Below are 17,811 nucleotides of genomic sequence, written 5' to 3' on the forward strand. Positions count from 1 at the left end.
TCTATTACTCTTAATCATTTATTACATTTTTATTTGTATACAATAGCGATCAACATGTTAATTATAATAGAATGATACAAATTATTTAAAATCTCAAATAATTTAGATGAAGTAAATTCCATTATAAAAACAATAAAATAATTTAAGTATCGCGTAATATAATGATACGAAACGATATATGACATCAACAAAATCATATCTTTTTATTATTGGAAGACAATAAAAAATAAAGATAGTAATTTCGCTATATACAAATTATTGTATAATTTATGAGGGAATATAAGCCCTTCACTATAAATCCACTAACCCTCCTCTGGGGTTGAGTGCTCGAGAAAGGACTACATTCCAAATGTAATATTTAATATATATATCTTTGTATCATTCTATTTGAACATATTTTGGAGTCTAACAAATACAAATATGTTGTATAAAATTGTCTACTAAACTTTTCAAAAAATTATCACGCCATTGCAAAGGACGATGGTTTTTAAATTATATTAGCATCGTGTACAGGAACAAAATAAATCGCCATATTTTTAATTTGCCTCTACAACAGGAACATTATTCCGTAGCGTAAAATATAGAAGTACATATCGGGGAAAAAAACGTATGTTGTTTAAAATGTTAGCTCGTTTATACCATGATAATAAATGGTATATTTTATGTCCGTAAATGAGTTTAAATCAGGACATAGCTGCGCAACATTTTTGCATTGTAAAAACTACTGCCATGCTACAATTGCCTTTCTGTTTTATCTACTTATTTAATATAGCTTCATTTGGTGCAAAAAAGATATTTTATTATTACTAGTATTATTATCATATATATGACGTTCTATAAACTTAATCTTTAACATTACTTCGAAATAATGTTTAGAAATTATACTATTACAGTTAGTGTTGATAATGTTACGTAGAACTTTGGTATAAATTTAAGTTTATGTTTTAAGTAGCTATACATCGTAAAAAGTTAGCTACCATTTGCTGTGAACAAGTAACAAGTTTAAGTACGAAGAGAGCGATAGAAAGTACAATTTGGAATTTCGTTATTGGAAGCAATAGAACGGAAAACATAACATGACAGTTTCAAACAGATTCCTTCATTGTTTTACCATATTTCGCATAAGTTACTCTCACTTAAGTATATAACCATTTGTACTCTATTTCCAAAACCAAGAGATTACACAGAATCCTTCAGTCTGCAAACGAAGTTCAACACATTTGTTGTACTTTCTATGGATGTAAACGTCCACAATTTACATTATAATAATTTTATTATTATTTGAGAATGTAAATGAATTTCTTTTGAAGAATCATGTGCACAAACTTGCACAAATGTTTAAGATAGCTCTATATAATTTTTATACAAACAAACAAGTGTAATCGTTCAAAAAAAAAAAAAAAAAACAAAATCACTCATACTAATTTTAAAGTAATTTTTAAAAAATTAAATTTTTTAAAACTATCCAAATAATATTTTTGTATTTCACAGAATGTATAAGGCAGTTAAAAAAGTCATTTGGTATTTCATATTGTTTTTTCTAAAAGCTAACATTCTCTTTTTTTAGTAAAACAATATGTAATTTTTGTTAATGTAAACATCCCTCTTTTATCTGCAAATGTACAAAATGAAAACGAACATAGATGAATTAAAAAAAATTATCGATTTAATAATTTAATGCTTAAAACTTAAACTCGATGACGATCTTAATTAGAAACGTCAATTTTTCTTTTTCATAAACATAATGCAGTTCATTACAATAATTTTATAATGAAAATTAAAATTTTCTTTAGAACTGTACTCACAATCAGTGGTACATTGAGCAATCATTAAGCCTAGCAATTAAGGCATGTTTCATGTACCCTTTCGGTTGCACTCACGATTAATTTTCAGAGCTAGTTATTTTGAGATATAATTTGTTATTACTGAAACAGCTTCAAAACAAAGAGTCGAGCAGAAAATAGAAACGAATGACGAATAAATCAGAGAACCAAGAAATATTGAACAAAGTACTATATAAAACTTTTATAAATTTTATGTGTATACATATACACATATGTATATGTATACATATATCTATGTATTTATACACCAAGGCAGTTAAAAAATGCCATAGGACTTAAGATTTCCTGTTCTCTTATGAAAAATATATAATTACATATCTTTCAAAAAAAAATTTATAACCTTTTAACAACTAGATGAAATAATCTTTATATGAACACAGCCCTACATATTATATGATGTAATAAAAATTAAGAGTCCTCGAAAAGACCTTTGGCTTTCTTTTTTCTGACTTTATCATTGTCATGGTGTTCCCGTACATCTTGTAAGCATCGTTATTAATCATAACAATAATACTACAGCATTCTGCGGTATGTACAGACGTGCAGTTCCGCGAAGTTAAACTTTTGACGGATTTCCTGTTAAGTCCATAAAATCTTTGCCAATTGACACGTCCAAATATTAGTTTATGCTACCACGAATTCTCCTCCATATTATCGAGTAAAGAATTCTTCTCCTCTTTCTTAGAAACATTAGCTCCCGACGCTGCCACACATAATTTTGGTTCGAAACATGGCTGTAAAAAATTAAAGTTTAAATGATGTGAACTCGATTAAGCTCGCTTCGAGATTTTAATGATGTCAAGTATGGTAAAGACGATGAACTCTGATAAACCATAAAAAATAAAATTAAAAGAGAAGATTAAATACCAAAGATGAAAAAAGAATTTAAGAATTAATTTATATGTGAATAAATTGTACATAAGAGTTTATATGAAATACTGTGAGTTGCATTCATTAATGTTTAGTACTGTAGTATTTTCATAATAAAGTATTAATTTCTTTTCCATGCTGTTATTCTACAGAAAGGTTACTATTAATTCGAAATGATTTTTATATTTAAAAATTGTTTATTTGTTTAAAATTTAATGCTTTGTTAATACAAGGTGTTTTGAACTCATAGTCATTAATTTACTGAATGTTTACTTCATACTGCAGCACCTATTTTGTAAGAGTATCGCATAATGATTATAAGTTTGTTGTAATGAATTTTTTTGAATATACTGAAGATCTTGATAAAAAACGTACAATGTGTAATAATTTATATAAATTCATGCATAGCAGCATATTAATCAGAACATAAGCAAAAGGTATCATCAAATAATATTTATTGCAATAGCATTGAAGTTAGTAAAAAATAAATATGCAACTGATTTTAATTACTTAAATATTAATTAAATCCCAAATTAATTAAGCGTCAACTTTAATAAATAACAATAAGCATTGTCGATCTAAAGTTAGAGAGCAGCAATATTACAATCTCTTTGATCTTACTTTGCACTTGAATTTCTTACATAGAGGAAAAAGAAACAATTCACTTTATTAAGATTCTTGTTTGAATTTTTTTCTTTAAGCCCTTAACTGATTCTTTTTCCTCGAATGTATGTATGTAGCTGCAGTACGTATCTTATATGTCCAATTTATTGTACATGTATGCCCATATTTAGCATGCACATAAATAATGTTTATATTTTAGCTGGTCGATCACTCACAGTTTCACAGATATTCATGTTGCAGCAGTTCTCTATGGTTATTTCACATTGATTGTCCGGTAATTGTGGCCGAGATGTGAGTGGTGTCACACCACCTTTACTGACGACGAAACGCTTTTTGATGCGTGGCCGTTTCCGGAATTTATTTACATAAAAACTAAGTACGGCTATTACAAGAATAAGTACACCAACGATTGCACCGAAAATTGGTAGCCACGTACTATATTCATTTTCCTCTTTAGCTATCACCATTTGTGCAAGGCGATTCTTTTCGGGACACCTGTTAACAGAAAATAACGAGAATTATAAGTTTTATATTCATTAAAGTTTAATTGTATTAAATTGATTAGAAATAATCTCATTCGAATATTAACCCTTTAACGACATATGTTTGTAGTAGCTTCATCCGTGACGAAACTATACAAATAAATGTGTGAATGCGATATTTCAGAAAAGATAGCGTTCTGTTAATTGGACAAGTTATTTATACAAAAACGAATCTTATACACAATAATAACATGACACATGCTACTATCTATCAGCAAAATGTCAGCAGTTGGGTCATTTATTTATTTATTATTTGCCGTCGAAATTGTTAAAAACTTCTGCTATGAAATAAACAATTGTTTTAATTAAAGCTGATAGACTAGGAATTCAGAAGTGATTGAAGTCGAAGTAAGGAGGTCACAGAAATTCTTCAGGTCCTCATAAAATTACGAAGTTAAGAATTTCTCAAAAGCAATGTACCTGCAGTGAGCAGTAACGATGCTAGTAGGAACTCGTTCTGTTGCACAAATTATTTCACAAAGTTCAGCAGTATTGCCTAAAATCTCGCAACGAGATCCTTCGGAATATTTACATTTACAAACTGGTTTATCATCTTGGACGGAACATTGACCGTCATGCAAGCAGTAGTCTTTGCAGAGGTCTGTTTCACATCTTGGTCCAATAAATGCGTTATTGCACTTACATGTGGGCAACCCGTCACTATTTATACTGCAATTGCCTCGGAAACAGTAATTGTGACAAAGATTCATCTCGCAATACGGTCCAGTGAATCTGAAACAGTTGAATTTTTACTTAGTTTGTATTCTACGAATTCAAGATTGAATAACGTATTTTTGAGATATTCAAATGAAGTACATATCTAGCATCAGATACTTACCCAAGCCTGCACTGGCACGTTCCATCCTTCTCACCCACATGACCATCATTCAGGCAGTGTTTGGACGTCTCTGTGGTCAGTTCCGATTCCTCTGTGCTGGTTATCAAATTATTATACGACCTTTCGTCAAGCGACAAGTTCGTCGGGTTAGTATTTTGTGTTGTATTTGTATTCACCGGGCATTCTACTTTGCCAACGTTATCACGAGTTACGATCCCAGCTGGATCGGCGTCATGAGTTGACTGGTACGAGCGAAACATCCTTGGCTCGTCAAATTTCGTGTCTTTTGGTATTGTCCAAACAGCTCTGTGCACCAGATCGGACCAATATATCGAGTTATGATCTAACGCCAGGTACACTGGTTGATGACGCTTAGGGTGAACCAATAGTTCACGCTCGGAACCATCGAGATTGCTGCGCTCAATTTTTATTCTTAGGCCTTCTGCATCGTCAATCCAATATAGCTTCTTGTTACTGTGATCTATAGCGACAGCCAGTGGCTCGTATAAATCCTCTTTGATCACTGTTACTCGATTGCTTCCATCTAGATTCGACTTCTCGATACTTGGATTTGTATTATTACTATTTACCCAGTATATGTGACTGGAAACAACGTACAATTATCAGATATTCGAGTTTCATTTTATATCGCGTGTTACTTTATCTTTTTCTTTTTTTTCTTTTACTAATCCCGTTCGGTGAAGATATTTTTATTCTCTCTTATTTGACGCGAATTTCTAAACGGAACTAGACCGGTCAAGATTGCACGTTGTCGTGAATGGGCACGACAGCGTTCTAGGTAGGACATAAATGGCACACCTGTTACATACATCCAGAGCGATACCGCGTGGGCTCTGGTACGTTAAATTGTGGAGGATCGTTGGTTCTTCCGGTAGCCCATCTTCTGATACGTGCATCTTCATGATCACTCCTTGCAAAGCGTCGCTCCAAAATAGGGTTCGACTCTTTATGTCAAAGGCAAGCGCAAGAATGTAACTTTTGCTTTGTTCTACGGATAATAAAGAACATCGTTTGTTATATATACTTTCTTTCGAAAGACGAGGTTTATAGTTAAATGTAAAGGTACATTTATTTTTCTATTGATTGTATGGTTGAATTTCGAACGTAAGAAATTGTAGAATATTGGTAGTATAAGGTGAAAATTACTTTTTTTCTTTTCTAAGTAAAATACAACCTCTCTGGAGATATTCCTTACTCTTTTTAAATAGATAACAAAAAGAAGGTAATAGAAGAAACATTTGAACCAGTTTGGTTTTCTGTATCAGACATCTAATTATTTGACATTCTAACTTCATTTCTCAATGCGTTGAAGTAGCATTGAAAAACTATAAATTTTTAATTGTAGAATTCTATATTCAGAGCATTAAGTTAAAAAAAATTCTATGTTATCTTTAATGAATTCAGTTCGTTTTTCAAACTAATACCGTCATCATTTACTTCAACATTGCCTTTGGTCTTTTATCATTCATGAAATCTCCCTTTGTGACGAATAAAAAACACATGGATGCACCCAAAGGATAAAAGGGCATTTCCTTTGTTCTTTACGGAAAATGGTAGTTTTACATTGTGGGCTGCTTCTTTAAGAACGACTATAATAAATTGAAAGACAAAATCTTGAGTGGTGTCGTTATCCTTCCCAAAAGTTTTACAGATGCGTATCTTTGGAGGAAACCTACCATCATTTTGAGAAGAAAAAGTTTGCTCGATTTCTAAGGAAATTATTTCTGTGTACATTGATACATTTTATTTATTTAATCTTTCTTAAAGAAGTTTAGTAAATAGTCAGTTGGAAATTACTAATATATACTATTAATTACTAATTACTAATACACACACATATATATATATATAGGAATAGGATATAGAATATATAGGAAAAAAGAAATAATAATAATGATACAGATAAAAGTAATTATATAGTAAACGTATAAAAAGATTAATACTGAAATAAATTTCTAATATCGTAAGTTCATATCTTACTGAAAATATTTAAAAATACTTTTCTACGAAATGAAAAAGCTATCATTCAAGTTAGTTCAATAGATCATGCAATTTGCAGGATTAAGGAATGAATAGTATTTTTAGATTTATATTATCAAATTAAGATTCTTCATTAAAATCCTAATTATCATTATGATTAATGTAAAATATGACAATGATTTCTTTATTCCTACAACGAAAGTCTTACTTGGATTGCGTTACGCATAAGATAATACATGGATGATAAGTAATCCTGTTATACGTTTCTCTTTCATTATAAATGTAATAATTCGATTTAGTACGAGGCATTTATCATTCTATTTTAAGAACCGTAAATTATCGTCAAATGCAAATTGAATATTTTTGAATACTATATTATGCTTTGTACGTTTTTTAGACAGCAAAACGAAAGACGTTAAACTGTTAATATAATAAATGCAAATTATCTTAATGATTTTTTGTCTGATAAAATATTTCTTTATCTTTTGTCTGATAATATATATGAAAGTTTATCAGCTAAATTGATATTTGAAATATATCTACTGAATAATATTAACAATAAATTAATATTTCTTAGTTTCAAAGAAGTTTCAATTCGCTCTTGTTATTCATATTTTGGTCCATTTTGTGTAACATTGGGGTAATTTAAATTTCGTAATTTCTCAATAACAAGTAGGTGCATACGTAAGATAAATTCTATCTATCTTTATACATTACACAAATACAATTGTAATAATATTCAGAAATAAGTTGAAAGTAACTCAGACATATGTAAAGTAAAAAGAAATTTAATATACTTACTTTTAAGTAACGGTTTCAACGTGAAATTCTTGTCCTCCAGGTCATTACTGAATATGGTTATGTTCTTGTTACTCACATCGCTAAAATACATTGTTCTAGTGATATCATCATAGGCCACCCCCGATAGAGTCACAGCTTCCGCTAACTTTGCCCGTCCGATTAGCGTCTGATTTTGTGCGAGAAATTCAACTTCACGCCCTATCGCGATCGCTATATCTGCAAACCAAAAAATATCTGAACTTAGTAGAATATTTTGTCAAATTGTTTAATTACTTAAACAAGCAAATTGCACTTCATTAAAATTGCGCTGCAATCATTCAATGAAATTGTCATGTTTAATCAATTATCAATTAATTTAATTGAGTAGTTGCTTTTCCTTAACGGTGATAGTTTTTCGATTATCAATGTATGAATTTAATTATTCATGCATTCATTATATACATTCCTATGCGTTTGCCCTATGTAAGGACATAGTGATTATATAGTAATTTAAGTATCATAAGATTTATGTAAAAATAGAAGATTTATCTATTTTTAATATTTCAAAAGATACGATAATTATTTTAAAGACAACAATGCACAGTTTCAAGGATGTAAATATCGTAACACGACAAGATATATTCTATTATATATTTCCTAGAAATTTAAAAAAATCTAACTTTTCAAATGACTGTCTAGAAAATATCTAGAAACTAACATTGTTTATCTGATTTATGGGATACTGTAAATTACTAGAAAAAATATCTGCATATACTCTAAAATTCTGTTTAATAATCAATTATCATTGACTATTACCTAGAACTTGAAAATATCGTATAGTGTTACTTTAAAGATATTTTAGAAAGTTAAGTTTTCTTATCTGCTCATTTTTGTTAATACTATGACACTTACGATAGCTTTATCGTTATCTTTTGGTTGTTTATAAGGGGTGCAATTATATTTATCTTAGTAATTTATGATACACGAGTGATTTGCTACCGACGAAGATAACCATTGAAAAATTAATCCTGAACGGTTTGTAGTTTCAACGAATATTAAGTTGCACTATGGAATGGATGTTGCTTGAAGTTACAATCTTGCTAATCGTGTAATACTCGAGAAACATCATCTCTCTAAAGTTAACACATTCGTAGTTGTTAATTTTACTTAAATATCAAACTGAACCGCGCGGTTTTACACTTAAGAAATATTTGAAAAATTTAATTTCAAATATTACGCCATGTATGACTTTATGTCGCTTATGATTACAAATGGAAATAGACATAAGAAATTTATTTTTTCCTTGAGTCATAGTAACGCGTTAGCTGTCGTTAACGTGTTAACAATTAAAGGATCCACGGCAGAAAAGAGGAATGAGTTTAACGCTTTTCTGTACGTCCCTGTACCTGCTCTTTATCACTGGCTATGTCGCCAATTTGAATTACAATTTTCACAGCAGTTATAAGAAACTGAGGTGTACAAGGTATTTTTCACTTTCTTCTTTACAGTTCACTGTGTTCTATATTACCAAAAATTATGAACAAAAGTTGAAAACGATGTAGAATAAAATGAAGAATAAAATGTTTCATTTTGATATAATATCTATGAGAAACTGTGAAGTTGTGACATTATACATATATTGAAAAATAAATTTATTTTAATAAGTTTTCGAAGAAATGTTAAAACTTGACATTTCTCCTTTTTCTCGTGGACCTGAACCTTCTAATTATTTCCAATTGTTTCTAACTGTTTAATGATCATACAAATCATGTATGTTTATTAAAAACTATATCGTTGTTAAAAGTCTCTGCTACATTTACAGTTATTATATAATAATATAATAAAAATTACACAATAAATTATATCCATAATAATTATACAGGTATTATAATAAATAATTTTCTATTGTAGTATCGTGGACAAAAGGCCTAAGATATCGGCCGAACCGTATACAATGTTGCGAGAACCGCGGTGTCGTTGGGTACAGCAATGTATCGTCGATCTTTTCAACTGAACAGTTTCGTCTAAAAGGCCTACGTGACCCTGGCCACGAGCGCTTTCGGGACACGTGCGCTATAGGGCGGGGAAAAAAACAAAAGAGACGCTAAAGACAATGTTAGTTAAGACGCAGGCGAGAACGAACGCAAAAGGCGCGCAGTATGGGTTGAGAATCGAGAGCGTGCGAGTGCGGATGCCGAAGACGAGAGTTATAGAGAGTGATTTGAGCGGAATAAGACTTTTGTGTTTTAGTTCAAGTTGAACATTTATCGTTCTCTGTCCAATTAATCCTTGTTATTTTTATTTATCTTAATAAATAGTATTAGGAGAATTTTACAAATCTAAATTATCCTAATCCCATCCTTTTCCGATACTACAAATTGGGGGCCCCTCCGGGATTGAAACCAGACAGAGAACGACACGTTTAACGGAACTAATTGTGCTGAAAAAAAAAGAGTTGAAAATGGCAAATTGTGAAGAGGAACAGTTTTCGACTGAAGAGGTTTCGACGCTGGAGGAGCTAAGAAATAAGCTCGCAAGTCTGAATCTGCCGATATCAGGCTCGAAGTCAGTGCTGATGGCCAGGCTGAACCGAGCGTATAAGGCTGGTCAATCAACTTCGAAGGAATCGAAGCGCGATGAGGAATCGGTAAATCAGCGAAACCTAAGGAGTGGGCAGAGAGCTGAGCGCGATCAGGATGGAGACGAAGACCTCGAGAAGCTGAGGACGAAGGAGTTGAGAGCGCGCCTCGCTAGCTTGGGGTTAAAGGTCACAGGGAGAAAATCTGAACTACGCGCACGGCTACAGGCGGCCCTGGAAGGAGACAACGTATCGTCGGAAGAAGAAAGCGACGACGAAAGTGACAATGAAAAAGATGAGAGAGACGTGATGAAACACGAAGGAGGTACGCGAGCGATGTGCTCGGTCCGCGATGAATATCGCCAAAAGGCATGCACCGTCTCGGTATTAAGCTTTAAAGACGTCGAAGACGCATTAGAATTGTTTAGCGGTGACAAAGGTGAAAACGTGGAGCGATGGTTCGAATCATTCGAAGAAGTCGCGGACACGTGTATGTGGTCCGACGGTCAGAAGGCAGTCTACGCGAGGAAGCTGCTGAGGGGATCGGCGAAAATATTCGCAAGCTTCGAGTGCCATGCCAGGACTTGGCATGAGCTGAAGAAGGGACTAATCAGAGAGTTCTCCAGAAAGTCCAACAGTAGGCAAGTACACCAAAAGCTTAGTGGGACGAGAAAGAAAAGCGACGAGGCGTGCTTGGCCTACATGTATCGCATGCTGGAAATAGCCAGTCATGCCGACATAGAGGATGACCTGCGACAGATCCGAGACAACATAAAGCAGTACGAGGCCGACGGGTACGTCTTAAGAAACGAACTTTTGTATCGAGAAGTAGAAGACACACCGCTATTGGTCGTGCCGAAGTCGATGCAAACCCAAGTGGTCCGACGAGCTCACGAACGTGGCCATTTCGGCGTTACCAAAACAGAGGCGTTGGTAAAAAGGGACTACTGGTTCCGGGGAATGCGCGAGAAAGTGGAAAGGGTGGTGCGGAGTTGCATCGACTGTATCCTTGCGGAGAGAAAGCAAGGGAAGAAGGAAGGGTTGCTAAATACCATCGACAAGGGAGAATTGCCGTTCGACACGTATCACGTCGATCATATTGGACCGTTACCCACTACAAAGAAAAGCTACCGGCATATCTTCGTAGTGGTCGATGCTTTCACCAAGTTCGTCTGGTTGTACCCCACCAAATCAACGGGTTCTGCAGAGGTTATCAGCCGCTTGGAAAAACAGTCTGTTTGTTTCGGGAATCCGCGAAGGATCATCTCTGACCGTGGGACGGCGTTCACAGCTGGTGCTTTCGAGGACTATTGTAGCGAGGAAGGCATAGAGCACGTGCGAACTACAACTGGAATTCCGCGGGCCAATGGTCAGGTAGAAAGAGTAAACCGGATACTTATCCCGTTGTTGACGAAGTTATCTGCACCAACGCCAGGCGAGTGGTTCAAGCACCTGGAGAAAACTCAAAAATACCTCAACGCAACACCCAGCAGAAGCACTAGCGTTACTCCGTTCCAGTTGCTGTTTGGCACGCGGATGAGAATGCGGGACGATCCGCAGATGAGGCAGTTAGTTGAAGATGAATGGGTCGCAATGTTCCAGGAAGAACGGGATCAATTGCGTGAAATAGCAAAGAGACGGATCGAGGAGCTTCAAACCCGCAATAGACAAACGTTCAACAAGAGACGCAAGAAGGCGACAGTCTACAAAACAGGAGATCTGGTGGCGATCGAGAGGACGCAAGGCGGTCCTGGGTTAAAGCTGCATTCAAAGTTCCTTGGGCCGTACCGTGTGGTGAAAGTCCTGCGAAATGACCGTTACGTAGTGCAACGAGAAGGCGAACACGAGGGACCGCGCACGACTTCCACCGCAGCCGACCACATGAAGTGGTGGAACATTGGTGTTAGTGATGATAGTGAGAACAGTGATGAGCACATCTGAGGGCAGATGTGATTTGTCAGGAATGGCCGAGTGTAGTATCGTGGACAAAAGGCCTAAGATATCGGCCGAACCGTATACAATGTTGCGAGAACCGCGGTGTCGTTGGGTACAGCAATGTATCGTCGATCTTTTCAACTGAACAGTTTCGTCTAAAAGGCCTACGTGACCCTGGCCACGAGCGCTTTCGGGACACGTGCGCTATAGGGCGGGGAAAAAAACAAAAGAGACGCTAAAGACAATGTTAGTTAAGACGCAGGCGAGAACGAACGCAAAAGGCGCGCAGTATGGGTTGAGAATCGAGAGCGTGCGAGTGCGGATGCCGAAGACGAGAGTTATAGAGAGTGATTTGAGCGGAATAAGACTTTTGTGTTTTAGTTCAAGTTGAACATTTATCGTTCTCTGTCCAATTAATCCTTGTTATTTTTATTTATCTTAATAAATAGTATTAGGAGAATTTTACAAATCTAAATTATCCTAATCCCATCCTTTTCCGATACTACACTATTATAGATCTATATATATAGAAATTCTTTTCTTACCTAGTTTTAAATATCTTTATACTGTTATATCTAAATCAAATAAAGATTAGTACTCGATAATAGTGATAGTAGTAACTTGAGTAAAAATACTTAGATAGATATTGGCGAAAGTATAAATGAATTCATATAACTAACTCTGTTATGTTCTTCCGGTAATTTCCGATCCGGTTACATTTTTCTAACATTAACGCAGTTCGATGATATGGAAAAAGGCTTACGGATATGCATGATTTCTCGTTTCAATTTTATGTAACGTATCTTCTTAAAATATTATAAATCCTTGTTGTTTGCTAAGACGAGAGCAGAATCGAAGTATAAAAATGCAAAGATCGTAACGCTTAAATTTATTATATCAGGACGCAAGTTGAGTAGCAATCGTCTCGATTTCACAAACTAAAGATAGCGTCCGTGCATCGTATTTATCATTCGTATATTTGCATTAAGATATCGGTTAATTAAGACTTCTTAACCCTGACTCCTGCGACCATGTTCATTACTCTGTAAATATTATAAATATAACAATTATTTCTTATAATTCCAAACAATTTAAGTTTACGACGAGTCTAAAGAAGATAAAGGGAAAACAATAGTTGCAATTTTTCAAGTATCGAAACTGCAGTTCTGTTGGCAAAAATAATTTAAAACTTATATTAAGCTCGATTTATTAACTTTATCATGCATTCCTATTTGAAAATATGTTAACAATACAAGATATGGACAAAAATTAAACTCGTCGCCTTCAGTATAACGTAGTGCCAATACTGGGTACATATGTATATGTACATATCTATTTGATAATGTTTATTCAAAAGATCTTCCTCAATTCACGTAATAACGATCAATCATTTACGCCATTACTCCTCGACATTCATGTCTCTTTACTATTATACAATTGTTCTAGAAATTAGCATTACGTCAAGGGAAATTGCAAAATTATCAATTTTGAACGATAATATCAGTATGACTCTTTAAAATGCTACGTATATTTTGTTTGATTTTATTTTATGTCAACACTATCAACATTTACAAGGAGTAGTTCCTAGATCTTAGATTGAAATAAAAGATTGTAATAAATAATAATCTCCTACTCATAAGTAAACAAAACTGTGCAGTCAAGGCGAATTAATAGTGATATATTATAATTTGAAAAAGATTGTATTTAAATTTCTATGATACTACAAATGTGTATATATATATATATATATATATATATATATATATATACACATAGTTGATTATATCGAGGCTATAAATTAACCTACAAATTGGCGGCATCGATTGATGCTTTTCAAGACCGTATATAGAACTTTATTAGAGGATATATAAATTTTCTATACATAAGAAAATACGAAAGGAAAAATACTAAAGTTCAAAGTTCAAAGTTGAGCCAATTCGGTCAGAGCTTAATAAAGTTTGTAATTTTTATCTATTCTCGCATGTGTCAAGTATTTTGTGTAATATATATAATTCTTTCATCAAGTACACGTGCTTTCAGTTACGCATATGTTTTGTGACGCTGCGCGCGCAACTACCATACATTTAAAAGGTCCGCGCCAGAAATTTAATGTAGAAAGTTTGACACTATATCTCGAAGTTAAATGTTTTATCACAAAACAGTAAAGAAATTTTTTGTTCCTCTTGTCATGTACATTATGTGCATTTCAATGTATCGTATAATTCTTTTAATATTATAATTTCAACGTTTCTAATGTTGATAATTAATTATAAATCACCTTTATTGTTAAGTACTATTTAAATATGAAAAATTACAACTAAAATTAAATGAAATATAACATAATGCAAAATATTTAATATTCTAGTAATCTTTCGACTAAAAAAAGAAGATAAGAAAAAGAAAAAAAGCGACTTGTCGTTTTGTACAGAAATGTAAGCGTTTGATAAAACTTTAATTTCTGTCACAGAAATTTCCCAATGTCTAAATTTTTGTTTGCATATTATTTGCTTTAGATATCGAAAACTCAAAAACGCATATCGCAATTATACATTGCGCACCGTATCAGCTCTAATTATAAGTAAGAAAGTAATGCGACAAAGTGTTCGGGAAATACGACAAGCGATTAAAACTTATTTAAAAACTTGGTATCGATAAATGAGATCTAAAGTCGAAGATCATTGAATTTTTTCTTCATTGTCAATTGACCTAGCAAAGAGGAAATGGAAGTGCGCAATGCCTTCGAAATATCGAATAAACTGTTGACGTTCTTGCAATATATTCGTGTGCTCGCGCGTACGAATATGTTAAGTAACTTCGACTTGATATCGTAGTAGCAACGTTGACGGAATCATGTACGCATGAACATAGATTTTGTTTATGCAAGAGTAGACAACAAGATGAAAACGTATATATGTAGTAGTTGTAAAATTTACTATAGTAAATATTGTTTATTAGATACTTTTACTATATGGCAATAGTTTTTCCGAATTTTAATGTAAATATTTAATTAACGTACTTTAATGTTTATATCATTTACATGCAATTTTGGCATACAGATGAATAGAAATATATATGTTCACGAAATATAAATAATTGTAAAAAAATATTACGAATGTATATTCATAAAAATATCATAGCAATATTATTGACTGTTTACCAGTGGCTTTTCCAAATTTTATTCATAAATTTCAATCTGAAAATGCAAAAACTAGAATTATAAATATTGATAATAATATCTTACATAACTTTGACATACATATGCAAAAAAGTAATAATAATATATATTTAAAATGTTATAATAATACATATATATACGTATTGTTATTAATGTTTATTTATATAAATTTTTATAAGGAAAAATTTATTCCATTCGCATAAACAAGTAATTGCGAGAACAATTATTTTCAACGGTTTTAAAACATATTTTTAATATATTGTAATAATATATTTTTGCCAAATACATTTCTAACAATTTTTATTTCTCTCAATTATCAATTTTTTACTTTTTATCAAATTAAATAATAATATCATATTTCCTTTTTACCGATTTAATCTATTGTACGTGAAAAGTGATCTATCAAATTAGTGACGCGGTAAAGGCATGCGTAGAAAAAATTGATGATGAAAGTAAAAAATGATATGTAAAGCTGAGTCATCTTTTACTATTATTATTTCCATTTTCAAGTTTTTTTTCATAAATTATCTCGAGTGTTACATTTCGCTGTCCCATATACATAACTCGGAACGTCTTACATCGCCTGCTTCGCGATCACGATATGAAAACGTAGCTTATTCAATTTCTTTGCGCTCGAAACGTTCTCGTCATGCTTATTTCTAATAAACACGTTCTCGTAAATCTTATTAATGAGATGAAATACGTGTAATTAAAAATGCCACACATGTTTGTTATACCTGTTATGCCAACTTATCAAAAGGTTCGATACGATCGAAAACTGATCAACGTATTTTTTATTAAACTAGTCTATTATGCTGTACGGATACACATTTTACATAATCATATACATGGTGTGTAAGAAATAGTAAAGCATTATTCTTTTCTATGTTATCAGTTACGAAAAAGTCACTAACGGAACTACATAGTATCGTAAACACCCTATATAACAAGTAGAGATCCTTGAATAAAGGAATAATCAAGTTCAAGATGTTAGCAAACTGGGAATAAGAAATTAATTCGTCTTGTTTACTTCACAGACTAGTCAAGTTCCAGCACTGCTAATATAGTTACATTTCAAATATAATACGTAGTACCGTAAAAATATTAAAATCTCTGTTATACTATATATCGATGTATTGATGAAGACAATCTTGTACAATGTAAACTTTCCATGCGATCGTAGGATTAAACAAACGATCAATCTTATCAGTTTCGCTTGTTACGTAACCGAAATTTCACACTTCATCGTATACACATAATTCGGTTCGCAGTTTGTATAATACGCGGATCGGTTATTGAGTCTAGCAGTACGATGCACGGCGTAGTGGGGCAAATTTTCTAGACGCACTCACGAGAACGTGCGAGAAATACCAAAGAATTCGAAGAATTTGCGACATCGTCTGCCATTCGAAAATTTTTTGTAACATAATTTACACGATTACCGGTTATTTTTAGGTTTCCATGCCACGTGCTTTTCTTTCGATATTAGTCAAGGACCGAATAGTCAAAGCAGGTGAAATAGGTCCCCGCCAATGCACTTATCGTCATGAATGATTTCAAATTTCGCCGGTAGTCGACAGTTTCTAGCGGCGTTACCAAACCACGGTAATTTAATATGATTCTCTATTCGTCGTTCCATTAGATTTTCAATAAAACGGTTGTTCATTCGTTACACATCGATTCCCGTATGCATGGACAAATATACACTACATACACACTAACTGACTGGAATTCTACTTTCCTAGCTGGCCGTTGCTATCTGTATCAGTTTTTAGGGGTGACTTTGTAAAACGAATTTCGTGTTTTATATGTAAAATAAATAAATATATTCAATATTTACACGTAATACGACTCGTACTTCATGGAATAGAGAGATATTTGTGATTTTTTAGATACATACCTCCCTTGATAACTGGCCATGGATCGAGGTCTTTACTCGGTCAGTTAACAAGGCGCATTGCTCTGTACACGGAACAGTCTACGACTTGACATTCATTACGTAAACAGGTATAAGGACAAGTACCGTTTCGATTGTTTTCCGTGTGAATATGAATCGTGAAAGTTTGGCGAAGCATCTCGAGACAAATCAAACGTCGGTTTCATTCACCTTTACAACCGTATTTCGATGTTCTGCATGGTAAAACAGTCTGGGAGAAGTGGCGTACGTGACCACTGAAACCGCGTGAATGGAGACAGCGTTCGCGCGACCCGCAACGCGGTGTCACTTATACCGTGTGTACTACGTTAAATTGCTGTTAGTCCAAATTTTCGTCACATAAAATTATTAAGCAAATGCTTATTCTACTTACCCCAGGATCTGGCGTGAATGTTAATCGCGAAAATTCCAAGTACTATCGTTAATATAACAGCCAAGTTTTTACGGGATGTCATGATGTGGGTTCATTTGTCAGTCGCCTAATTAGCCTGGAAATATCGATAAGACACGGATGACGGATATAAATATCACGTAGATACACCGTAGTCCTAATTTCTCTTTGTCTTCTTGAATAGAAGGAGGTGACGAACAACACAGCACATCCTTACTTTACGGCGGCTATGCGCAAACTGAGAACTCGTGACTTCGATATGAAGGTAAAAACGAGGAGACCAGTGGCGTAGCATGT

At 33.5% G+C, this 17,811-nt stretch overlaps 1 protein-coding gene across 1 annotated transcript; it reads right to left on the minus strand.

Moving 5' to 3' along the window:
* Window positions 1-2: 2 nt before the first annotated feature.
* Window positions 3-17,780, minus strand: LOC126920444 (protein cueball). The gene is made up of 7 exons (XM_050730810.1): window positions 17,497-17,780; window positions 7,521-7,736; window positions 5,538-5,727; window positions 4,719-5,321; window positions 4,301-4,612; window positions 3,554-3,833; window positions 3-2,578 (listed from the first exon to the last, which is right to left on the minus strand). Exons 1-7 carry the CDS (start codon window positions 17,576-17,578, stop codon window positions 2,474-2,476), a joined length of 1,788 nt encoding a protein of 595 aa, XP_050586767.1. The 5' UTR covers window positions 17,579-17,780; the 3' UTR covers window positions 3-2,473.
* Between the last annotated feature and the right edge of the window lie 31 nt (window positions 17,781-17,811).

The sequence above is a fragment of the Bombus affinis genome, chromosome 9 (assembly GCF_024516045.1).
Source record: "Bombus affinis isolate iyBomAffi1 chromosome 9, iyBomAffi1.2, whole genome shotgun sequence".
NCBI classification, from domain to species: Eukaryota; Metazoa; Arthropoda; class Insecta; order Hymenoptera; family Apidae; genus Bombus; species Bombus affinis.